At 36.4% G+C, this 27,637-nt stretch overlaps 1 protein-coding gene across 6 annotated transcripts in view; it reads left to right on the top strand.

The window, feature by feature from the left end:
* fgd4a (FYVE, RhoGEF and PH domain containing 4a) overlaps positions 1-27,637 on the top strand; it is a 53,167-nt gene that overhangs the window by 4,462 nt on the left and 21,068 nt on the right. Inside the window, exons 1-3 of one of the 6 annotated variants that reach the window (XM_042744322.1) lie at positions 8,118-8,475; positions 8,779-8,887; positions 21,650-21,736. In XM_042744322.1, coding sequence (XP_042600256.1) covers positions 8,878-8,887; positions 21,650-21,736 — 97 coding nt within the window. In that variant the 5' untranslated portion in view covers positions 8,118-8,475; positions 8,779-8,877. Of the gene's footprint in view, positions 1-350; positions 696-8,117; positions 8,476-8,778; positions 8,888-12,956; positions 13,273-21,649; positions 21,737-24,285; positions 24,417-27,637 lie in introns of those variants that run through there. The other 5 variants (XM_042744321.1, XM_042744323.1, XM_042744320.1 and 2 more) reach the window with 5 other exon arrangements.

The raw sequence follows: 27,637 nt of genomic DNA, 5'->3' as shown, positions 1-27,637 counted from the left end.
ATTCAGCTCCTTAGCAAACACTGCAAAGGGCTGGAGTTTCCTTTTTTTTTTTAGTCTAGAGTAGACTAAACTTAGAATCTTAAGAGGATATTAGAATTCTTTGGCTTTTAAGTAAATGATTTCTGCAAAAATCCTTCATCTTTCATTAGGGAAACGTTTGGACTTCTTTTTAGAGGTGAGCACAAGAGGGAATGAGAGAGGAAGTGGCAATACACTGGATATTTTTGTCCATTCATCTACAGGAAGCCGGGCTTCACTTTCTCCCCCTGCTTTCTCGTCAGTCTCTTTGTGGAACCCCTGGATTCTTCTCCGCGCTTCTTTAACTCATTTTCTCTGTGTTCTCTGTAAAGTTTCGCTGATGGACAGTGATGGATTGTCTGGGCTCTGGCCTCAGGAAAGCTCTCCTCCACCGCACTGCCTCCGGTAGGTTCCGACGGTTCTCACTTTAATGAGCTCCAACATGCCAGCAATGACAAGTTTCACCGTGACTCTGGGAAAGAAAGTAGCGGTTGGTTGTCAGAGAATGGAGAGGAGGCTGTTGACCGAACTCTGATTCTAACCCGGTTGAGATCTAAAAATGAATCGGTTGATGAGTAGGAAAGCTGCATTCATGTAATCCCAAAAACAGCATATCATGGGGAATGGATTGAGAAAAGTGAAGCATCGTCGAAAGTATTGGTTTTGGCCAACTAAAGGTAATGTTCAGTTTCAGTTATTGTTCATGAATTGATTGTCAACATAGTTTGATATTACATTTGGGGAGTGAATATGTGTTAAATGGATAGTTAAATATAACCAAATAAAAATTAAAATCCTGTCATTTAAGAACACTTCTTCATATCGTCTTTTGTCTTCTCTTCTACACAAGAAAGAAAGTCATACAGGTATTGAATGACATAAGGCTGATCTATTTTTAGGTGAACTATCTTTTTAAATTGCTGCATGTAAAGAAAGCGTGCCAGCTGTCTGGAGAAGTTTTTACCTTCTATACAGGGAGGTGGGTTAAAGTGATATAACTCTGCTCATCACAGAAAGATTGTGAATGGAAAAAAGCAGAAAAAATCCACAAAATGTTAAATTCGAATGTATTTAAGGATTTAATTTACTGGATTGTGAGAAGTGATCCCTTTATGACAGATGGTTGGAGTGAGAGGGTTAAACATATAAGGGATTGGTGACATCAAGGAAAGTCGTTTAGAAATGGAACAGGTTAATACATTTTAGAAACAATATTACTGAGACAAACATTTTTCTTTAATATAACATTCTCTGATAAACTGTGCATAACAGGAGTGTGTATTAATGAATCAGATAGCCTGTTGAATTCATGTTGATTTTAGGAGTGTACATACAGTGAATGTGTGAATTTCTGGTCATGCAACTGTGAGATGAGTATTGCATGCAACAGATGAGTTCACCAGTGTATCTTATAGTTACACAGTAATCTGAGCTGTTGTCCTCTGGCTGGTTTGTACTGAAACTCAGTTTTCTGATTAACCCCTGCAGCTGTTTTAGGGCTAATCCAGACACCCCATTCTCTCTCTTAGACACTGTCTTGTCCCGCCCCCCTAAACTAACTCATAAGCTTCTTTTCACTAATCTAAACCTCCATTGACTTATTGCTGGCTGGGGGCCCAGACATCAAGTGCCTGGTTTATTTTTTCAGCCATATTATACACAAAACTTCTCAGTATGTGTGCAATAATAAATTATGGTAGGTTTGTACAAAGTAGAAATGAGGGTGTTTATGCAGTTGTCAGGCTTTAGAGTCCTCAACGACTTCATCGAGTGGAAACCACTCACAGATGTTTATGTGGCCTGTTTATGCGAGTAAATGCACTACTGCCTTGTTTATAATAATTTTATCACTACTTTAGCACAGACATGAATTCGCAGGTCTAATATTCCTTTGCATAATGGTAGGATGGTGGCGCATATGTTAGACTCTTCATATGAGGATTGTGTCCAAAATCAGTTACCAACCCAAGCAGAAGAAAAGCAGACGTCTCTTGAGATCTGGGAACCAACACTCACAAGTCCTCCAACTGTTCTGCTTGGCAGGAACTACTGGCCCATTATTTTTGTGTGTTTATATTGTGTTGTGGGTTTGTGAAGGACTGGTCATGGCCTATTTAAAGAACCACAGTAATCTAATCTAATCTGTTAGGAAGGAAGAAACTGTTAAAGTGTTTATTTATTTAGAATGTTTTTACACTAAAAAGCTTTTCATATTGATTAATTCATATATGATCTAATAAAACATTTTTAGAGGGTTCTGGGAATAAAAAATCACATTCATTCTGTTTCTTAAAAGGAAATTATTTTGAGCAATTTCCTTATTCATGTCTGATCTACCATAAACTGAGAAGTCAATTTAATATTATTTTCACCAGAACAATGTGTTTAGTGTGTGTGAAGTATTTGATTATTGAAGTATTACACAACCCACAATCCTTGAAAAATAATTCACCCAAAAATAAAGATTTGCTGAAATCAGGCCATACAAGATGTAGGTGAGTTTGTTTCTACATTGGAACAGATTTCGAGAACTGAAGAAAGTAATATTATGGATTATGGACTCTTATTTTAGCTGGAACCTGGAAGCAACGGTTTGAAGTTAAAAACGTATTAATAATGGATTTGTTTCTTACAAACACACAGATTTTAACTTCACAAGACTTTAACTGATGGACTATAGTCACATGGATTACTTGTGGATTATTGTGATGTTTTTATCAGCTGTTTGGACTTGCGCTTTGACGGCACCCATTCACTATAGAGGATCAATTAATGGACTTGTGAGCCAATGCTAAATTTTTCCAGATCTGTTCTGATGAAAAAACAAACTCATCTACATCTTGGATGGCCTGAGAGTAACTTCTAAGCAAATTTGCATTTAAGGGCAATTATACCTTTAAATTAGATCCACCAATCAGAGAACTGACTGTTAAAATGGAAATATCCACACTTATAAAGCATTGTGAATTATGTAAATGGAGACTTGCTTGAAAAATATAATTGTGTAGTATTATATTTTTCAATATTTGTTTTTATTTAAATATTTTGCAGTGTAGTTGATAAAGAATTAATTTATGAAGTTTAATATTTTGACATTGCTGATTCTATTACATTATCTCCAGTGGTTCCTGGGATTAGTAGTTCTTTCTCTTACTGAAGACATTTATCAGTCCTGATTTTTAAATACCTTTTATACCTTTAGATCAAATATTAAATCATCCTGTTGGCTGGCTTGACAAGACTTAGTCTTTGGAGAAAAGAATGGATCTAAGGCTGTTTAAAAAGATTGATGGTCAGAATGCTCTGTTGACATTGCTACAGTTGTTCAGCGGGTGATTAGAATACTTTTGTCAACCACAAATGTAAATGTTCTGCTGTGGGAGGGCTGCTCTCTGCTTTTGAAAAACTTATTTGCTTGCACCTGAATAATGACATCACATCCTTCCCATACAACTTCCCTTCATAGTTCCTGAGCCATGAGGACACCCCACCTCAATTTTGATAGCTTCCTTGGCTTTTCCCTTTGCTCTGTCTCTTTCTGACATTTTCCTTCTATTTCATTCCCTTTTCTGTGTTAATTGTAGTTTTTTTGGTGATGACATTTGTGCTGAAGTGCAATGTGCATGCGGAAGCCCCTTCTGGAATGAAGTTAAATTAATTTATATACTATCTATCTATCTATCTATCTATCTATCTATCTATCTATCTATCTATCTATCTATCTATATAATTGTTTATAATTTTTGTTATAATTAAGTATTAGTATTAAAGGGATACTCCACCCTAAAATGAAAATTTTGTCATTAATCACTTACCCCCATGTCATTCCAAACACATAAAAGCTCTGTCCATAGACTGCCAAGTAAATAGGTGTCAAGGTCCATAAAAGGTATGAAAAGTCGTCATCAGAATACTCCACCTGCCATCAGACGTGCAGTCTGAATTATATGAAGCGACAGGATCACTTTTTGTAAGCGAAGAAAACAAAAATAACGACTTTATTCAATAATTCCTTTGTCAACGATCTCCTCTCTGTCTCTCCATATCACCGTGCAATGTCTGCTCTTCTGTGACATCCGCCACAAGGATGCACTGTTTCTATGTGTATTTAGCTTTGATTTGAAAGAAAACCAGCGCATCCTTGTGTCGTGGATGACACAGAAGAGCATACACAGCATACAGTGATATGGAGAGACACAGAGGAGACCGTTGACAAACGAATTATTGAATAAAGTCGTTATTTTTGTTTTCTTCGCTTACAAAAAGTGTTCCCATCGCTTCATATAATCCAGATTGCACGTCTGATGGCAGATGAAGTATTCTGACAACGACTTTCATACCTTTTCTGGACCTTGACACTGTTATTTACTTGTCAGTCTATGGGACAGTCGCAAGACTCCAGGTTTTCATCCAAATTTCTTAAATTGTATTCCGAAGACGAATGCTTTTACGGGTTTGGATTGACATGGAGGTAATTGATTAATGACAAAATTTTCATTTTGGGGTGGAGTAACCCTTTAAGTATTAAGTAAGGTTTTTTCACCCATTTTCTATAAATTTTTACATTTATGTACCTGCTCTTATGTATTTATTCCTTCACTTTTATATGCATAGTCCATACACTTAAATTTTTTAATACTTATTACTTTAATTTCTTAATACTTATTTAAAACTAATTCAGTTTATTTATATTACTGTTAAAAAAATGAAAATAAACAAATGAATCTGACTGTCCAGCAGGGGTCAGTGGTGCTTTGACACTCGTATAGAGAAGCCTGTGAAGTCTTCAAAAACTTAGTGCACTGCTATTCACATAGTCATTATAAAAGAATGCTTCATAAAACTCAAAATAAGTGACAAGTATCTGCTGCTTTGTCTGTGTGTTGGCTACTTGTTCTCCAAGTGTGTAGTATATTGTGTGTGTGTGTGTGTGTGACAAGTACAAATGAGATTTGTGTATTCATAAAGAATGACTACATAGTGAGTGTCAGCTCTGTTTTCCCTTCAAGTGCCTATTGATATTAACTGAGCCAAGCTGGACAGCAATGAGGAATATTTCCGTCAGCTTTCAGGACCTACACCCACACAAAGCTGTCTGACAGGAAATCTGAACTAGCGTGTTTTAGTTGTTATGCACGCTGAGATGGCATTTTGTTGGTGCTGTGAGTTTATAACAAGGACAGGAAGGGGTTTTTTTTCTCAATAATAATGCATCTTTTTTAAGAACACAAACACCCACACCTGCCCTCATTAAATCTGTCCAGTAGTACAGTTTACAGATTCAGTGACTCAACTCAGTGACCCGAGTCATTCCCTATCTGTATCAATATCATGAACACAATAGATATATGAGATTACAGATGATTGGATTGATTGGTTTAGTTACAGTAGATTTGATCTTTAGATCATACCATGTTCATGACTTCAAGAATAAAATGCTATCAAAATGGTCAGTCAACAGCTGTTAGCCAGAGTTATGATGTGATATTGATTGATGGGTGCAAAATATATGGCAAATGTGCAAGAAAGATATACTTTATCATGTAACCTTAAAAGGGCTTTTTATTAAAACATATATCTGTTTCATCTCCTGGGTTTACTTGCTGAAAAACACCAAAACTTCAGGGTTTCAGTTATATCAATATTGTGCGGTAGAGCAAGCATTTCCTGTTGGATTTGACTCATCCAGGATGAAAAAAAAAAATCAAAACCAGAAGACCTCTCTTTCTTTTTTTTTCTTTAGCTTATTTTCTTAAGAGGAGCAATTTGCTCAGGTACAAAAGTGTTATTTAACTTAAATCCAAGATTTTAGGTCTTAAACCATTTATTTGCATATAGTTCGTAACCCCCACCCCCCACCCCCACCCCACCCACCCACCCACCCCACTTTTATTCATTGTTATACATACTTTTTGTATAGACTAAAACCTGTTGACTAAGAGCAGGATGTCAAAGGATGATTCAGAAGCATTTCTATGCTTCTGAAATAATGGCAGTGTAACAGACATGCCCTGAGGCTTCGTTTACAACAAGTCATGTAGGGGGAGGAGAGCACTGAACATATATTGATGGAAGGAGGAGATAAGGGCAGTAGCATGAAGGAGCTTGGTGTGGGAGAGACGGGAAATGTGTTGTGTGCGTTTGCTGTGATGTGACCTTAATACAGTGTAGTTGTCAAAGGGCAAGAACGGTGGCGATCATTTGCGTGTGAGGAGTGAGAAGTCAGACGAATGATTGGAAACAGAAAGGGACTACAAGAAGAAGTCTGACCTGAAAGAGCCTGACTGGTCGAATTAGCACGAGGGTCATCACAGCGAGGCATATGACAGAAATAATTATGAGGCTTATAGTCAAGTGTTGAAGTGTGATAGTGTGCGTGTACATTTGAAGGCATGTTGGGAATTCAGTGTGACGCTGTCACCTCAGGCTATTAGGCTTGGTTTACTGATCACAGAGTAACATTCAGTATCAGAAACCAGATTAAATAAAGCAAATTTGTCTCAATGAGAAGTGAAAAAAATGTGGCTAGCACATTTTAAAGGCTTAATTTAGTTTCCTTTTTGGCATCATTGCTTTAATCATACTGTTCTGTGACAGTACACAATTAGTAAACTACATTTATTTCCATGGACTCAGGATTGTAGAGAGTCTTCTGAAGGAAAAAAAAAAATAATAAATAAATTTAGAAATTAGAAATTAAAAAAACATAATTTGGTTGTAGTAGTTTATTGTTGATATTAATTATCCTATCCTTAGCATGGAGTTAGTAACTCGGCACATTTAATGTGTTTGTGTGTGTGTGTGTGTACAAAATACTTTACCTACTAAATTATTACTTAAATATTTTATCATCTTTATTTTTCAGTTCAATAACTTTAATTGTTCATATTAATTTCTGGAAAAAAAAGTACAGTTTGATATTATTTTTTTTTTTTTTTTTTAGCACCATAATTGTGTGTTTGTAATAACTTGAGATTTTTATTATCCCTTGAGTGAAGATCCCTTATACAATGTACTGTGGCCATATCATAGCAGCATAATACAATGTTATACTTTGATAAATATTCTGTGTATCATGATACTAAATGATGACCATATTTTACATTTACATTTAATCATTTAGCAGACGCTTTTATCCAAAGCGACTTACAAATGAGAACAATAGAAGCAATCAGACCAACAAGAGAACAACAACAGTATACAAGTGCCATGACAAGTCTCCGTTAGTCTAGTACAGATCACGTAGCCAGGGTTTTTTTTTTTTTTTGTTTTTTTTTTTTTTTTTTTTTAAGAATATGCTAGATAAGAAAATAAAAGGTAAGTGCTAATATCAGTTGGTTGAGTGCTGGCGAAAAAGTTGAGTCTTTAGATGTTTTTTGAAAATGAGTAAAGGCTCAGCTGTTTGAATTGAGATCAGGAGGTCATTCCATCAGCTGGGCGCAGTCCAGGAAAAGGTCTGTGAGAGTGATTTTGAACCTCTTTGGGATGGCACCACAAGGCGTCATTCACTTGCAGAGTGCAAACTTCTGGAGGGCACCATATTCATAAAACTTCACGTCATGAGGCCTAGGTCAGGATTACCAATTTCAAAATGTCCAATCCAAAAACCCATTTTATTACCACAGTAATTTGTTTTTGTATAGAGAAGAGTTACATTTTACCCACTGGCTTTGTTTTATCATCTGAAAGTGTGACAATATTGAAGGTGGTGACAGTGCCATCCACTCCCCTCCACCTTCCCCCACAAATCATTGACTCATCTGTATTCCTCCTCAGCCTCCCATGTGGCCCTTTCCTTTCGTCACATGACCGGTGCGTGCCCTCCAATAGCATCAGCCTCATTTTCGCCCCTCCGCTGAATTACAGCGATATGTGGACTCCAGTGACCCGACCAATCAGAGGAGAAAAGCTGGCATTCTCCAAATATCATACCCACTCATCAATATTCCTCTATATTTTTCGTTTGAGTCACACCCCGCCCTTTTATCCCGAGAACCCCCCCACCACTGTTTGTTGGCCCACCCCTCCAGCAACACAATAGGGGTAATTGTCCATGCAACACACACACATTGGCACATAAAGATGGACAGACAAGAGCGAGTGGCGTTTCCCTGCCATATGCCGTCCCTCCTCTGGAATGTGATTATCCTCAGTGGAGAGAAAAACAGAGGCTGAGCGGAAAACACAGTGTGCGGGGGAAGCAAGCGAGGGGGAATAGAAGGAGGAGGAGGAGCAGTAAAGCAAGTGTAGAGACAGAGAGAGAGAGAGAGAGAGAGGAAGGATGGAGGATGCAGAGTGTGTGGCGGCACGGCTAGAGAGGGAAGGGTTCATGAGAGGGCTGTTCAGTCTGGCATGATTCTCTGGATAAGGACGACGGAACTGAACTGAAGTGGAAATCTCACACACACATACACACACACACACACAGCTGCTGTCTCCAATCCGACGAAGACTCAGGTCAGTGGTGTTTCTTCACATGTAAAGATCGCGGCTGCTGACCACATTTGAGAAGGGCTGTGGCTCTTGAAGCTCTTTAGATTTATTGCAGAAGGATGTATGGTTTAGTCTTTTGACTATGTAGTGTTGAATAGAAACCTGCTGTTTTGCATATTAGAGCATGTTTATGTGTGATATTTTGTTTCGGGAGATGCATATTTAAAACTGTAGACACTGAAGCAGCAGTGTGTCTGTACGTGGGTGGATTTGAGCGGTGCTTTTGTGTGCAACAACATATTTAAAATAGAATTTTTTGTGCTGCAGTCACAGCAATGAGCAATCCTGAGGTGTATCAGCCACATTAATGTGAACGCAGACACAGATGCAGAAACAGATGGATGTGGAAACCGGTCCGGGTGCTTCATGGTAGCAGGTGGAGATCTGTGTGTGTGTGTGTGAGTGTGTGTGTGTGTGTGTGTGTGTGTGTGTGTGTGTGATTGGTATGTGATCAGTATCCAGAAGCCAGCAAACACCACACTGCTATCAGATTAAGCAGAGAAGTATCTTTTTACAGGATCAGGAGAGTGTTAAGACTCATTAACGTGCTAAGTAACACATATGTAACCATCACAGATGGCTAAGACTGCTTTAGCACCTCGGTTCAAGTGCTTTACGTCAATCTCTCTGTGTCTCTTTTTAAGGATGAACCTAGTCTGAGGTGTTTATCATAAAATATAGACATAAGCTGAGGATGAAGAGAGACAACTTTTACTGTTACACTAGTATTACACTAGTTCTAAGTTTGGAATAATGAAGGTTTTTAATGTTTTTGGAAGAAGTCTCTTATGCTCACCAAGGTTGTATTTATTTGATAAAGAACACAGTAAAGACAGCATTAATGTTACAATTTAAAATAGCTGTTTTCTGTTTTAATATATTTTAAGATGTAATTTACTTCTGTGTTGGCAAAGCTGATTTTTTGCCGTCATTACTCCAGTCTTCAGTGTCACATAATCCTTCAGAAATCATTGTAATATGCTGATTTGGTTGTTGTCAGTTATTACTGGTGATCAGTTATTAATAATGGCTATTTTTTTTATCGATATTGAAAAGTTTTTTCTTCTTAATTTTTTTGTGGAAACAATAACTTTTTTTTTTTTTTTTTTTTTTTTTTTTTTTTTTTTTACTTCAGCATAATAAGAAATGTTTCTTGAGCAGCAAATCGGCGTATTAGAATTATTTCTGAAGGATCATGGGACACTGAAGACTGGAGTAATGGCTGCTGAAAATTCAGCTTTGCATCACAGGAATGAATTATGTTCAGGACAAATAATTAAAATATATATTTTAAATGTAATAATGTAATTTATTATTTCACAATATTAAAAAAAAATCTGTATTTTTTGGATTAAATAAATGCAGCCTTGGTGAGCATAAAACTTTAAAAAAGTAAAAAAAACTAAGTAGAGAAAAAAAGTAATAATTCCAAACCTTTGGCCAGAAGTTTAATTTTACATAATTATAGAGCTATAACATTGGATATTGAGTTCATATTGAGATTTTTGACTTTTGATTGCAAACTTGATTGTCTGTAGGCAGTGGTGTGATGTAACAAAGTAAAAATTCTTTGTTACAGTTCTTAAGTATTTTTGGGAGTATCTGTATTTTACTTGAGTTTTTAAATTTCAGCCAACTTTTACTTTTACTCCACTACATTTCCTAATTAAAATGTATACTTTTACTCCGATACATTTCCCCTAGGTATATTTGTTACTTACTACAAAATAGTCAGAAGAACACAGACTGCAGGAAAGCAGGTTTGACGAATCAGTGGTCTGGCATTTGCAAGTTACACTCATAAAAACACCTTTGCTCATGTGCAAACAAGTGCGCGCCGCGCACAACCGCGGATGATTTCATTTTTCACACAAGTCGAGGCTGGGGTGTGCGATATACAGCATTGTCTGTGATAATATGGTAAGTGTTGTACTGATGTGCAGTCTGACGTTATCAAGTAGGCTATATCACCAAATCAAACAGAGTGCAAGCACATTGATTTATTAGTCTATTAATACTCAAAATTCCCGGCATTCTAAATTGTAGACGGCAAAAATTCTTCTGTATGCTTTTTATATTTATATAATTTAATGTAAGCCTAGTTAAGTTAATCTGTATCACACAAGGAGTACCGTTTTTCTGCAGATGCATGAACACATTTAATAATCATTTCAAGTTCAGTAAAGCAATATGTGACTTACATTTTAGACATAATATTGCTTGTTTTTGCGCAATTTTGCTAACGAAAATAGTTCCAAACAAAGATCACAGCACTGTTTTGCGTCTCTGAGCAATGGACAGTGTTTACTTATTAAATGAATAAACATCTATAAACATAGAATAAACAATGAATGAATCACATGAATAAATGATTCAGTGATTCACTCATTAACACGTCAAATCATAGACTGTATAAAAACATGGATGTAGTTTCCGTGACATCACCCATAGATTCCTGAAGAGCATTTTTGAAGCTAAAAGTGGGCAGAGCGGGCCGTCGCCATCTCACTCCTGGATAATTGAAAATGGGCAAAAAGGCGGGAGCTGGTTGCTGAAGCCACACCCACCTAGCTCAGCAGCAGTGTCAACAGTGGCAATCCACCTGTCACTCAAGTGGCCACGCCCTTAATTATGCAGAACTTAATATAATTTAAACGGATGAGTTATAAAAAAAAATTCACCCCCTCACAGTTGTCATGAAGGGCAAAATTAGGTATATAGACCAAAATAATTTTTTGAACCAGGCTGTAAACATTTTTTTTTTTTTTCTGCTGTAAAGTTGGGCATTTTAACATGGGGAGTCTATGGGATTGACTCCCTTTTGCAGCCAGCCTCTAGCGGCCAGTTGACGAATTACACGAGCTTCACGAGAGAAAGTGGGAGGTTGCCGCTTGGGTCAAATGCTTTGTTTCTGAATGGATCAGCCGTTTGAATGAATCGGTTGAATCTCAATGACTCACTCATTAACATTCACTTGCTGTCACCTACTGGCAGTTTTAATTTCACATTTTGACTATTTTTTTTTTTTCATGTTTTAGTTTTTTTTAATTTTTTTTTTTTTACGTTTTATGTTACAAACAAAACAATAAGCCTTTTTATGCATCTGTAACTGCAGGTTAAATTCATCCATGTCCCTGCTAAAATACATTAAACTGTAGGCTATGCTATTTCAGATGCAGATTCCAGAAATGTTTTCTTATGTTGGAATTATGGATATTTAGTTGAGGGTTAAGTGCTTCTTATTCTTACCCAAAAATACAAAATGGAAAAAATAGTTACAACTGAACACAATCTTGCTACTCAAGCTGTGTATGAACATTTTTATTTATATATATATATATATATATATATATATATATATATATATATATATATATATATGTATATGTGTGTGTATGTATATGTATATGCTTATTTTCCATTTTGCATTTACTTTTACTTTTAATACTTCAGTACGTTTAAAATTTAAAAAATACTTTTCGTACTTGAGTACAATAAATATCACATACTTTAACTTTTACTCAAGTAATATTCTAAATGGTGACTTCAACTTCTACCAAAGTCATTTTCTGGTAAGATATCTGTATTTTTACTTGGGTATGGCTTTTAGGTACTTTATACACCACTGTCTATAGGCAATTCTGAGCTCACTCATTATTGAGATCACTTTTAAACCTTCTAGGGGACTTTTTACAGCAAAGTCTCAAGTTGTTCTCTTAAATGCTGTTTTGTGTGAGAGAAACAACTGACATGTATGCGGTCTCATTTGTCATTTTTCTCACTTAAGGGTGGTGGTGTCCATCTACACAGTTTTGGTTATGTCTATAAATGATGACCTCACTGCCTCCCACACTGTCACGTACCAAGAACAGATGCACAAAAATGTTTTAGTATCTGCTTCTCAATGTCAAGCATGTGACTGCTTTCAGTTGTGAAGTTAATCATGCACACGCAAGAAGCAAAAAGCAGAACTGTGCTGCAAGAAAATTACATTAAAACAAGCTCAAAAAACAGAAGAGAGGCTCAAAGAATTATGCGAGACTCAGTCAGAATGCTGAAAATTCAACGGCAGACAAAGATTAAGATTATGTGTTTTGAAAGTGTAGCATCAATTCATTTCCTGCTATAATTGTTTTGAAGGCCCATAAGAAAGGTTTTACACATTCCCATAGTTCTGTTCACATTGGGACAAAATGAGACTAGAGAGATGAAAGCTAAAAATTTGTTGATATAATTACACATTTAGACTTCATTCTCATTGATCTCTCACTCAGCAGCTTTTATCAATGCCTGTAATTATTCTCTAGTCGCCAACAGTCAGCACATTTATGCACACATAATATTTTGTAGATTAAAAATTGAAGAGATTGGATCCTTTTTAATGCACATAGGGGGATTTTACTGCAGTTGCTTTTATTTTCTTCTCTGGATGTTTTGGTAGCATGGTGCATCATCTAAGCTGATGTTTATGGCATCTATGTTGTTGTTGAATGAACATTCACTCACAGTCAGTGTCCTGATTCTCACGTTGGCTGGGAAACCGGTTTTGTGACCAGTGAGGGGAAGGAGTGAGACACAAACACAGGAAGGACAAAAAAACATTTGCAGCTGCATGTTATGAGTGTCACTTGTAAGACGAGTTACATATTTAGCCATTTCCCTGTTGTTTAGTGTATTGATTTCTGCTTAAGATGGAGAAACATCTTAGGAATGTGAGAAAAACGCAGACCAGGACACACAGGAGAACCAAGAGCAGAGCAGGTATTTTTCTCTCTTTTTTTTTTTTGCTGTTTCCTTATGCATCAAATGACATGACCTTCAGCTCACATACATTCGTGCCAAGATCTCACATTGTACTCGTGATATTTAACAGTCTTTTTTTGACCTCTGCAAATTTTACAGTTAGATAGAGAGAAGCTTTATGTCAGAATTTTCTTAACAACAACACACAAACAGATCATTTTTTATATATGTTGGTATTCATTTCAGAATCAGAATCAGAATGAGCTTTATTGCCAGGTATGTTTACACATACGAGGAATTTGTTTTTGTGACAGAAGCTCCGCAGTGCAACAGAATGACAGCGACAGAACAAAAAATACACAATAAAAGAATAAAAAATACAAAAAATACAAATAAGTAGGTAAGGAATTAGTAGTAGGTAATAGATTTTAATTCTGTGTGGAGTTTGCTGTAAATTCTAGCATGTATGAACAGGTGAATCTCAAAAAAAAATAAAAAATAAAGTGTTCAGGCCATATATCACCCCAAAATCAAAAGAAATATGATGTGCAATAATTCTTTTTAATTAAATAAAATGAAAATAAAAATAAAACATTGATTAATTAATCACAAGCATATTTTCCCTAAATTCTCATTATTGTTATAAATAAATAATTCAATTTATAGATTATAGTATTTCTTTAAGCCCAATTGAGAAAAAAATAATCATTGTACTAGTAATTTTAATTTACTAGTAATACAGAAAAAAAACAATATTGAGAATAATGATATATGCAAGTATATATAATGCTAAAAAAAGCTTTTGCAAAATTTAACTAATGCTTTCCTTTTGATATTTGGGTGAAATATGACTTGCACAGATAAGAAGCTGCAGTTTGTTGTCAGTTATTAATACTGCCTTAATTAATATTGATTATTTCTACAATAATCAATATACAAATATCAATAAATAAGTAGTAATGACAGTAGCTGTTGTATTTTGGTAGAAATTGGCTACTATATTTATAAGGTTTTGGCTGTCTTAGTTTATTGTGTCAATATTAAATCGATGCGATATGATGAACCATTGCTTTCATGCATCATAAATCAGTTTAGTGTTCTGTTAGTTGGTTATAAATACATTAAATGCATCCGTACATACTGGAAATTGATTGAGCCTTATTAAGGGAAGTATTTATACTTGCATCGACCAGATCCATAATTCACTGCCTATTGGAAACCACAATATTTACAGTTATAATGGCCACTCGACTGTGAACATGATTCATGGCTCATCTCCTCTAATACTCTAACAAGGGCTCCACATAAATGCTAAATTACATGCTACACAGGATCATAAATAATCTCATAAAACATGTCGTTGCTATTTTCCGTTGTGTTCAGATGAAAGATGGCTGTATTTTGTGTTTCTATACAAGGAATGTCATGGAAACATCTATGCATGGTTATCCAGCTCTATACGTCCCAGTAACCCATTTTGCAGTGTTTGTTGAGAATCTGTCTTTGATAGCTCATAAAAAAGCTTTATATAGGGTCCCACCAGCCCCCTCTTTCATCCTAATTTAAGTTTATTTGTTGTGGTTGTTGTGTTAGCTTACAGAATGTGTTTTTTGTAAAGCTGCTATTAAAAATGGCTATTATGTGAGCATGTGTGCACGTTCAAGTGTGCGGGGGACACCAGATCCTTCTGTCAAAAGGGCTCCAGATGGTACGAGGAAAAAGCCTTGCTTTAATCTCACATCCGGGATAAAACACAAACACACACCCTGTCCGGCTCAAAATGTAACTTACTTTAAACTTGTTTCACTGTACGTTGAGCTGACTGACTGTTTTGTCACATTCTCAATTTATTCAATGAGTTCTCTATTATTAGGGCCCGAGCACCGATGGTGTGAGGACCCTCTTGTATCTGCTTTGTTTATTATTATTATTAGGGCCCGAGCACCGATGGTGTGAGGACCCTCTTGTATCTGCTTTGTTTATTATTATTATTATTATTCTTCTTCTTCTTCTTCTTCTTCTTCTCCAAAATGAATCGCATTTTTGAAGGCCTAAACATGCTCGAAAAGTCCTGAAACTTTGCACACGCGTCAGACCTGGTGAAAATTTACGTCTGATATAGGTTTCAGAAGAGGGTGTGGCAAAATGGCTCGACAGCGCCACCTATCGTAAAAAAAAATCAACAGCCCTCGAGCTGTGTTTCACGTACATGCACGAAAATTGGCACACATATGTAAAGCATCAGTACCTACAAAAAAGACTCTTGGAGCAATATCCGAAACCCAACAGGAAGTCGGTTATTTTTAATTTTATGAGCAAATTTTGCATCATTTTTTTGTCATTTGCATGCCTTGTATTTTAACGAACTCCTCCTAGAGATTTTTTCAGATCAACACCAAATGTGGTATGCCTAATTTAAAGGCCTTTGCGATGTTAAATTGCGAAGATCTTGAGTTTTCGTTGAAGGGCGTGTCCGTGGCGGCCTGACGAATTTCGATGATTCGCCATGAAAAATGAAGTTGCTATAACTCAGACATACAATGTCCAATCTGCCACAAACTTCACATGTTTGATAAGACTCCTGACCTGAACAGATTGATATGCCCATATTCAGTTATAGTCATAGCGCCACCTACTGGCAACGGGAAGTGACATATTTTACACTGTAACAAACTACCCCAAGAAATTTTATGACATAAATTTTTTTTTTCAGTCACTCTATTCTAAATGCCTGTGCGATGTTAAATTGTGAAGATCTTGAGTTTTCGTTAAAGGGCGTGTCCATGGCGCTGTGACAAAGTTCGATGTCTCGCCATGGGAATAAAAGTTATTGTAACTCAGGCATAAAATGTCCGATCTTGCCCAAACTTCACATGTTCGATAAGAGTCCTGGCCTGAACAAATCTGAAGGCCAATATTCCATCGGGTGTGGCAAAATGCCTCGATAGCGCCACCTATACATTTTCAATGGAGTGCGCCTCAAGCTACGTTTCACGTACATGTACAAAAATCGGTACACACATGTAACACAGCAATACCTACAAAAAAGAAGTCTCTTGGTACGAAATTCGAATCCCAACAGGAAGTCAGTTATTTTGAATTTTCTCTGCAAAATTTGTGTAGTTTTTGCCATTTTCAGGGGTTGTACTTTAACGAACTCCTCCTAGAGATTTATTCAGATCAACACCAAACTTTGTCTGTGTAATCTAAAGGCCTTTGCGATGTTAAATTGCGAAGATCTTGAGGTTTCGTTTAAGGGCGTGTCTGTGGCGGCCTTACAAATTTCGATGTTTCGCCATGAGAAAGGAAGTTGCTATAACTCAGACATACAATGTCCAATCTGCCCCAAACTTCACATGTTTGAGAAGACTCCTGACCTGAATATATCTACATGCCAATATTCAGATATCGCTATAGCGCCACCTGCTGGCAACAGGAAGTGACATGTTTTTACGCCGTAACAAACTACTCCTAGATATTTTATGACATTTTATAATTTTTTTTTGGTCAGTCTCATCTAAAGGCCTTTGCGATGTTAAATTGTGAACATCTTGAGGTTTCATCTAAAGGGTGTGGCCATGGTGCCGTGACAAAGTTCGATGTCTCGCCATGGGAATAGAAGTTGTTGTAACTCAGGCATAAGATGTCCGATCTTCCCCAAACTTCACATGTTCGAAAAGAGTCTTGGCCCTGAACACATCTGAAGGCCAATATTCCATTATAATGATAGCGCCACCTGCTGGCAACAGGAAGATTGGCACATATAAATGACTTTGACACATTCCACTTATATTTACAAATTTAAATGCATATTTCTCGCCGTTTACTTCTTTACTAAAGCTACTCGCTGGCGGTGAGCCCGGGTGCGAGGGCCCGTTCATCGCTGCTTGCAGCTTTAATTATTATTATTCTTCTTCTTCTTCTTCTTCTTCTTCTTCTTCTTCTTCTTCTTCTTCTTCTTCTTCTTCTTCTCCAAAATGAATCGCATTTTTGAGGGCCTAAACATGCTCGAAAAGTCCTGAAACTTTGCACACGCGTCAGACCTGGTGAAAATTTACGGATGATATAGGTTTTCAGAAGAGGGTGTGGCAAAATGGCTCGACAGCGCCACCTATCGTAAAAAAATCAACAGCCCGAGAGCTGTGTTTCACGTACATGCACGAAAATTGGCACACATATGTAAAGCATCAGTACCTACAAAAAAGACTCTTGGAGCAATATCCGAAACCCAACAGGAAGTCGGTTATTTTTAATTTTATGGGCAAATTTTGCATAATTTTTGTCATTTGCATGCCTTGTATTTTAACGAACTCCTCCTAGAGATTTATTCAGATCAACACCAAATTTGGTATGCCTAATCTAAAGGCCTTTGCGATGTTAAATTGCGAAGATCTTGAGTTTTCGTTGAAGGGCGTGTCCGTGGCGGCCTGACGAATTTCGATGATTCGCCATGAAAAATGAAGTTGCTATAACTCAGACATACAATGTCCAATCTGCCACAAATTTCACATGTTTGATAAGACTCCTGACCTGAACAGATTGACATGCTCATATTCAGTTATAGTCATAGCGCCACCTACTGGCAACAGGAAGTGACATATTTTACGCTGTAACAAACTACCCCAAGAAATTTTATGACATAATTCTTTTTTTTTCAGTCACTCTATTCTAAAGGCCTGGGTGATGTTAAATTGTGAAGATCTTGAGTTTTCGTTAAAGGGCGTGTCCATGGCGCGGTCACAAAGTTCGATGTCTAGCCATGGGAATAAAAGTTATTGTAACTCAGGCATAAAATGTCCGATCTTGCCCAAACTTCACATGTTCGATAAGTGTCCTGGCCTGAACACATCTGAAGACCAATATTCTATCGGGTGTGGCAAAATGCCTCGATAGCGCCACCTATACATTTTCAATGGAGTGCGCCTCGAGCTACGTTTCACGCACATGTACAAAAATCGGTACACACATGTAAACACACCAATACCTACAAAAAAGTCTCTTGGTACGAAATTCGAATCCCAACAGGAAGTCAGTTATTTTGAATTTTCTCTGCAAAATTTGTGTCGTTTTTGACATTTTCAGGGGTTGTACTTTAACGAACTCCTCCTAGAGATTTATTCAGATCAACACCAAACTTTGTCAGTGTAATCTAAAGGCCTTTGCGATGTTAAATTGCGAAGATCTTGAGGTTTCGTTTAAGGGCGTGTCTGTGGCGGCCTTACAAATTTCGATGTTTCGCCATGAGAAAGGAAGTTGCTATAACTCAGACATACAATGTCCAATCTGACCCAAACTTCACATGTTTGAGAAGACTCCTGACCTGAATATATCTACATGCCAATATTCAGATATCGCTATAGCGCCACCTGCTGGCAACAGGAAGTGACATGATTTACGCCGATACAAACTACTCCTAGAAATTGTATGACATTTTATAATTTTTTTTGGTCAGTCTAATCTAAAGGCCTTTGCGATGTTAAATTGTGAACATCTTGAGGTTTCATTAAAGGGTGTGGCCATGGCGCCATGACAAAGTTTGATGTCTCGCCATGGGAATAGAAGTTATTGTAACTCAGGCATAAGATGTCCGATCTTCCCCAAACTTCACATGTTCGAAAAGAGTCTTGGCCTGAACACATCTGAAGGTCAATATTCCACTATAATCATAGCGCCACTTGCTGGCAACAGGAAATGGCTTGTTTTACACTAACTTAAACATGCAATGTCCAATCTGCACCAAACTTCAAAATTTGGAAAGGACTGAAGAAATGTGCATGCCAAAATCCAGTTATAGTTATAGCGCCACCAGCTGGCAGCAGGAAGATTGGCACATATAAATGACTTTGACATATTTCTCTTATATTTACCACATTAAACGCATATTTCTTGCCGTTCGCTGTTTTACAAAAGCCACCCGGTGGTGGTGAGCCCGGGTGCGAGGGCCCGTTCATCGCTGCTTGCAGCTTTAATTCATCACTGCATTTTGTCTCTCTTTACTTCCCCATTCTCTTCTCGTTTTCTCTCAGTAGCGTAACATTATTAGTGTGGTCTCATATTTTCAGCTGTGCGCTTTATAAGCTACATGTGTGTCAGAGTGTGCTTTCATGCGCACATGTGTGTACAATTGTCAACCACATTCAACTTGTTTACCGATTGGCTTTCATCTTTTATGTGCGTTAGAAATAGAGTACATTAACACAGCTCTCACATGCCCTAGATATTACAGCAGAATTAATTACTGGTGAGTCTCTGGAGATTTACTTTTCTTTTGTTTTGCTACAAATGCTGGATTAATGTTCTCCCATCCTCTCTATTCACACACAGACCTTCTGCTCCTTCTGCTGTTTTTATCTTCCAATCGTTCTGCAGTCATACTATTACGCATAGTACAGTTTTATGTTTTCACTTTTAAGCAGAAAATTATATTTTGCATACAGATTATGATTATTTATTTAATTACTTTGCATTATTAATTTGCATCATTTGAAGCTTCAAACTTCATATACATTAGCCTGTAGAATTTCATATAATTAAATGGTGTATTTTATTTATTTAGTTTGCATTGTGAAATTTTAAGATTAAAATCTGTATAAATTCTAATTTGTTTTATGATTAAATTAAGCCTATTCGTTATGTTTTTGTTTATTGTGGCATCAATTTACACTTCTAACTTTGTATAATTTTATATAATTTATTTAGGCCTGTTTTATTTATTTATTTTGTATTGTGACATTATTTTAAGCTCCCAACTTTGTATAAATGATATATAAATTATTGGGATGTGACGAGATCTCGTGGCGTGGGATGTCTCGCGAGATCCAACTGGTCTTGCGAGAACGTGACATTCCTCGCAAAACAATTTGCAGTGTTTACATTAGAGCTGCAAGATTAATCGTTTAAATATGGCGATCTCAATTCAAACACCCACGCAATTTTATTCCTGCAGTGACAACGATTCAGCTATGTCTATTACTACTGTTTCACATCGCAAGTGTCAGTGGAGCGTGAGAAGCACGTTTTGTTGCCTCCCATGTTAATGAATCATTCATGCTGCAGCTGATCCAGAAAGAGCAACACAAACAGTCTTTTTTTAACCACACATCATTATTTCTGTGTTACAGACATTTGGATAACAGAAGTACTGGGATAAAAGATTATAGTTCGGGTATAACACTTATTCTCTCTAAAGTAGCGATCAAAACGAAAGTATCTTAACTCGTGTATGTATTGTAACGCAATATCCTCTTCCGCCACGAGATGGCAACAAACTGCCCGTTTAAAAAAAGTATTTGTCATTGAATCATTAATTCAAAAGATTCGTATTGAGAAACAGGTCTTTATGAATTGAGACACTGACTCCATTTAATTAAAAAAAAATTGTTCAAATTAATATATTTAAAAAAAAGACTTAAGCAATGAAAATGTTTTCAGAACCACTAGTAAATTATTTTGTTTAGTTTTCTAATATTTTTTTCTTTAGAATCATGAGAATCATGATCTCCAATTTATAGGCCTATATATAAAAAAAAATTCTCGATTTATCCAGAATCTTGCAGCTCTAGTTTACATGTTGTTTATTGCTGCATATAATTCATTAAAATAGAAGTTTAATTTCATAAAGTACAAGTTGATTTCAAAATGCACCTACATTTTTAAGCATTTTGTATTTTTTTTTCAGTTGAATAAAATGAATTTTTTTCCCTATACATTTAATCACTGAGGATTTCTTTAAAAAAAGTCTAAGAATCTCATCTTGTCTCGTTCTCATGAACCCAGTCTCGTTTCTCGTCTCATCTCGTGGGATAGGCGTCTCGTCACACCCCTAATAAATTATATAATTTATGTAATCTAAATCATTTAAATTTTAAAAAGTCTATGCATTTATTTCATTTTATTTGTTTTTGCAGTCTTATATTATTTTAAAATTCTAACTTCGTATATTTTGCAAAAGGTCCTTTTGTATTCCAACAGGACAGTGCTGTGTGCAGGTTCACTTCAAAATCATTTACTGAGTCTTGTGTTAAAGACCTGGCCTGCTGAAAAGCCAGACTTGAACTCCACTGAACACCTTTGGGATGAAATAACATTCATGTCTAATGGTATCCAATCTTCAAGGCATCTTCCAACATCTAATGAAAAGTCTTTCCAGAAGAATGGAGGCTTATAGCAGGACCAACTCTCTATTAATAACAATGGTTTAGTGTCACTTTTGCAGATCTCTTCCTTTTCTTATTTTTAGCCCACCCACATGTTTCTCAGTTACTTTATCCCCTTCAGTTTCCATCTGTATCTACATAATTTCGAATCATGAAAGCAACTCAAAATACCTTCTGGAAACTACCAAAAAAAGTGCAGAGAATAAAACTAACTAAATTTATCTCTTGGTGTCTTTCAGATAAAGCTGGCAACGCCAGCTGCTTTCCCTCCAAACAATCTGAGGAAGAGGAGCCTTGTGTTGGGGTGAAGATCGCTCAGAACAAAGGTGGGCAACATCCTCTCTTCCTCTGCTTCCTATTCCGTCTATTCCTTTCTCCATTTGATAAGATTTCTAGCTCTGATCCTTGAGAGTCTACCATTTACTGGAATTGTTGATGCATGTATGGTGTGTCAGATTAAATCTTTTCTAAAAAAAAAAAGGTTTATGATTTGCTGTAAGAGATAAGAGATACCTTTATGTTATGTAATAGTAGTTTTAAGGCTTATGGGAATAAATAAGCATGACTGAGTCACACTTACTTAACATGCAATGTGGTCAGTGATGCATGAACCTCAGATTTTAGTCTGATTACCTTCATTTTTTCACCCAGCATTGTTCTGTTTTCTCTGCATTCTTCTGTGTTTCTTGAATAGTGGAAGAAGGTTAACATGAAGACCAATTTGGAAAATTTTGTAGTTATATCAGAACATATTTGATGTTTAATGTATAATTATGTGGGGAATGATCACTGGACCAATGAATTTAAATGATGAGCTATCCAGCACAACACCACATGAATGGAAACCATTCTATCTACAAAATAATATTTTTCTTGTGATTTCTAAAACTAAAAAAAAAAAATACTTTACATGAAAGAAATTGCTTTTATCACTTTGGTAAAAAGCGTTCAATAAATACCACTTAAATTCAAAAACAAGAATACATATTGTGCTGTAAATGTCTCCATGTGTAAACAAAGGCCTCGTCAACTTCACAAAGTTTGCTTTCATTTGTCAGATCAATATTACCTAGAAAGCTTTTGTTCTCCAGACCTTATATAAGAATAGAAATGGAAGTCTGTGGTGACAAGACTTTGCAGTAGTTGTGCTGGTCAGACTTGTTTAAGCGAGGCAGGAATTCTGCACTGAGCTTATTTTAATTGTAGACTTATGATAATGCCAAATGTAAAAGATATCACTGAGCTGATTATATGAGAACTTCTTCACCTTTATGTGATCTTATAACTTAACCTTATAACCAGGTGGTTTATGCTGTGGTTTTGGTTCTGGTTCTGAGTATTTGACCTATAGTGATTGAGTGTTTTTTAATTGCTTAGATACTTTATACAGTTTTTTTTTTTGAACCATCACATACTACTGTATATCTCATATAGGCTTTTTTGAAAATAAATTAATATATTTATTCAGCAAGGATGCATTTAAAGGTTTAAAAGTTTTCTGTTTTAAATAAATGCTGTTCTCTGACAAACTGATATGTTTTTTCCCTTTGAGCAGTGGTTGATGAAGCAAAAAAATTCCCACCTGACATGGCTAGGTCATTACATCATAGGTTATACACTGACAGCTCTTGAGTGTTTGTTGTAGATACTGTTGCTATGGCAGGTTGATGTTCAGATGTCTTGTCTGTGAGCCTCCAAATTGGAAATACTAAAAGAAGCTTCAAATTGACACAGCAAGGGATCCAAGCAGAATATGAAAATTTGACCTCATTAACTGCATGCAACAGAAAGCGCATCAGTATTTACACAAACGTCATGCAGGTTTGAGTTGAGTTGTGGCTGTCTGGGATGTGTCAAGATGGTTTTGCAACACCAGATGCTCAGGTCTCTTCACTGTCTGCACTCAATGTCGAAAATGAGATTAAAGTAAATCAGATTTGCAGTGGAATCTGGTAAACAGTTTAATAAACTTGTAAGGTGTGGCTTTGCATGCAGTTTGCATGTTCAAGACTACTTGTGTGTGTCCATTGATTGATTGCCATTCAATCTGTGCCTCTCAAGTAAGAGCTCCATTTAATTTTAGTGTCTTTATCCTGAGTCCATTAGAATTTTCTTCTCAGGATTTTGTAACGTGAGAGTGTTTGTGTGCCATGAGGGTTTGAAATGAGACTGATGCTGCTCGAGGCTGTTGAAAGGGCACCAGAGACCGCCTTATTTAATTTTTTACAGGAATGAAAATGAGGTTGTGAGAGATAGAAGTACAATGCGTTCAATGGATTGTACTGCTTTTTAACAACACGCCAATTGTTCAGCTTTCCAGAAACCTTATAGTAGACAAAAACTCTACAGAACAGTTTTGAAAATGACGTCTGATCTATGACCTTTTCACAGTGCAGGCCATTATAAAGAAAGACTCTCACAGCCTTGTTTTCTTCCACGTAAAATTCAGTATGTCGTCCATTCTGACTAAAATCTTTTAAATTTCTTATTAAATTTATCTTCAAAGCAAAAATGATGCAAAAATGAATATTTTGTTCAATTATTTACTCGCTCTCACAAGTTTCTTTCTTCAGAACATAAAAGGAGAATTTTTAAATATATTTATATTTTATATTTTTGTATTTTTATATACTACAAATATTTAGCAGAATCTTTGTTATGACAATGTTGGACATGTATAAAAAGACAATCATGAATTTATCATTTCGATGTGCATAATCTGTCATTAACACACAGCACTATGTATGTACATTGTAACATCTAGTGTATTTTATGCACAATGAATGTGGCCTTCACCAGTTTTTGGCTTGTGTGTGCTGTGTGTGTGTGTGTGTGTGTGCGCGTGTGTGTGTGAGGTTGGAGGGAGGGACTGTTTCCTCGTGTCTTTGTTGGGGAGTTTCAGTCAGTCTGTGGTTTATAGAGGACCGGAAGGCTTGAATGAAGAAAACTGCTCTTGTTTTTGTCTCATTGCCTGGAATTATTTGTCCTCATTTTAACGAACAGAAGGTGAGATTACTTTGGCTTGACAATGATCACACTGCTTACCACTGCTAGTCTGCTGTTTATTGGTTAACTTGGTCTGTTTAGATGTGACTGTATAATTAAACTTGGCAGCAGCACATTAGTGGAGGATGCTGGAAGAGCTTTTATGTATTTTCACACAAATTAGTTATTCCTTCTTCTCTATGACAGTGGTTACTTGGAAAATGAAAGGTTGTTTTATAGAATACTTGCAATCAGAATGCATTAGTGAGTAGCCTATTTCATATCATATTTTGCTATTTTAAGAATTTGTCTCAGACATTTTGTACCCATGCCTGCTTTATTTTTTCATAATTTCTCATCGGTTTGTTTGTCAACATGTATGAACAAGTTCAAGCAGTTCACATTTTTCAGTCTTGTTAGTTTGCTTTTTTTTCTTCTGGCACCATTGCATTTTTAAGGAAATGCATTTAACATATGTGCATTTCTAACTTCCTTTATGTTTATGTATTGCCTATCTTTGTTCCTCTGCTGCATGACAAGCTCTGAAAACTTTTGCTAACTAATCCTGCTCCTTATGGTCAGTTCCCAGCACATTTTGCAAACTAAATGAGCTGTTCTTAGCTGTTCTATATTAGTTGGTACTTTCCCACATGGTTTTTATTGATAGTACACTACCAAAGTGCAGCTATATTCAAATATACAGTATGGTGGTTTTCCGATAAACTGAAAATTGTACTATTCAAATTAAGATGGATTTATTATGTTGTAACTGGATTTTATGTGTCAAATTTACATGTACAGAAATGTAATTACAAATCTGGAATGGTTTAAGTGACCAAAGGTTAGACTTTTTTTTTTTTTTTTTTAAATGGAACAAACTGCTGTTATTAAACTCAGATGTTGATCTGATTTAAGCCATAATCTTGAACTGGGCTCTCCGTGTATGTCAGGTCAAACCACAGGCTTTTTTTTCTCCTCTCTGTACTTAGCCAGGAATGCCGAAGTTGGCACACGCCTGTGTTTTAGACTCTGAGAATGAGGAACATTTATGCTTTTTCCCATGTAAACATTTAAACAGCAATTATTATTAGGGGTGCTCAGATTGATCGGCTACTAAACACTATCGGCTGATATTTGCTTCGGGATGTTTGATCGGTGTTCTCTATAAAAACTGATCTCATGATGACACACCTGCTGTGAGACAGTGATGGAAATTCCGGTTCTTTTGCGGGAACCGGTTCTTTGGGACAGTTTGTTTCAATGAACCAGTTCAAAAAACCAGTTCATCGGTTCTTTTACACCCTGACGTAATGACGTCATTTGAAATGACGTAATGAAATCAAGTCTATCGTCCCGGGCCGGGATGAAAATACACATTTAAATATATAAAGTCAGTAATCATAACTTCAAACTATTAAAACATCAAAATACAATTAAGTTTTGCAACTAAGCACCCAAATAAAGTAACAGGCAGTGATGTGCATACGAGGATTTAAGTCTTGAAGTTATAAAGTGAAGAAATTAATTGTTATCATCAGCGCAGAAACCATAATCCACTTACTATACATAATCCTTTGCGATTTATTTGTTATTAAATAAATTTACGTTTCGCCAGATTGCCCTTCATTCAAGTCTTCGGTTTACCCGCGCTCGTAACATTAGCACAGAATCAGTTGTCTAAAAGATCCAGTTCGGTTCAGACGTGCTGTGTCAGTCATAGGCCCTTTAATGAGTTTTACAGGTTTTGTGGAATTGGGGTGTTGTTTGCTTAATATGGCTGCCCGAGCGTGTGTACGTTAAGTCCACGTGAATGTGTGGTTTAAGTTCAGTAGATTTTAGGGTTTTTTTGGGTTTTAGAGGGGTGGTCTTTTTGTCTGTTTGATTATTTTGTACATAATTCTTCTGCCGAGCCCACACTGGTGCAAGCTCCGCAGCAGACTTCTACCCGACTGTCAAAGTGGCATTACGTCACGAAAGTGCGGACTCAGAGGAAGACCGTGAGGGTTTAGGGTGCCATTTGGGACAGGGCCTAACTTATAGTAGACAATTGTACTGTTCGGTAGCTTCACGCTGAATCACGCATGCACAATATCATCAGCTCATATCAGACGTGTCCAAAAGAAACAGCTCTCGGGTAAGTGTACCGGTGAGCCGAAAACCGATGTAACCGGTTCTTGACTCGAGAACAAGAACTGCTCCAGCAGTGGGCGTGTAACATTTGTTATCCGGCTTGCTGCACACATGCTGCTCTGCTCGTGTTCATCTTCAGTTCTCTCTTCACAGCAGTTCACTCAGTGTACTGTTAGAGTAAATGAATTACTCCGGGATATTGGTTTATTTCGATTCGGAGGGAGTGTCAGCCACGTTAAAAAAGTGAATAATTTAAGTAATTTGTGGATTAGTGCTTACTGGAGATGTGAACCGCTTCAAACGATTCAATCCAATTTGGTGAACTGGTTCAACCGGTTCACTAAGAAGGAACTGTGTTACGAGATTTTTGGTTTCTGAGATTTTCAGTTTCGTCAGGCGGAGCATACATGAATATTCATGAGTTTCCCAGACATGCTTGTGGAACTGAGAATTTTAGTTCACGCTCCTTGAATCTCAGCAGATTTAACGGAATACTTCAAAAAAAGTAAATATATTTTAAGGATTGCGCAAACTTAACCCTAAACTACATTTGTTCATAATTTTGTAACACTTTATAATGTTTTTATTTGCACGTTTTGTGCAGCCATCACTGAAGGATTGGAGGCATTCTTTGTGTAATGGATAAAGCACAGCAAACTTCAGCTAGCTGTATACAATGAATAGTTGTATAGCTTATTAGTTGTTATCATTTGAGTGCAACAACTGAAATAAACTTGTATCTGTGGACTAATCATTTTTTATCTGTCCTGGTGTGATCTTAAACTGTTTGGCATATTTACAAAATGAACAGGAATCTAAACCACACACAAGCATGAAAGTGTTCCTTTAATAGGCCTACATACATATAATTTTGGATTAAACAAAATTGTATGGACACGTGTAAAAAGTAGCCTACATTTTGGTACACTGTAAATGAAAAAACAAATAATTCACAGCATTTTATGGAATGGAATGAGCAACTAATTTGATGTTAATGAAATAATTTTATTTTATAAATGTTCATAAGTGTGCTTGTTCTTGTTTTGATAATATGATTATTGATTATTTATTACTGTTTAAAAGTTTTGTATTAGTAAGGTTCTTTGCTCACC

Source organism: Cyprinus carpio, chromosome B18, assembly GCF_018340385.1.
Source record: "Cyprinus carpio isolate SPL01 chromosome B18, ASM1834038v1, whole genome shotgun sequence".
Lineage (NCBI taxonomy): Eukaryota > Metazoa > Chordata > Actinopteri > Cypriniformes > Cyprinidae > Cyprinus > Cyprinus carpio.
The sequence above is the reverse complement of the archived record's forward strand: the minus strand, read 5'-3'. Positions and strand labels throughout refer to the sequence as shown.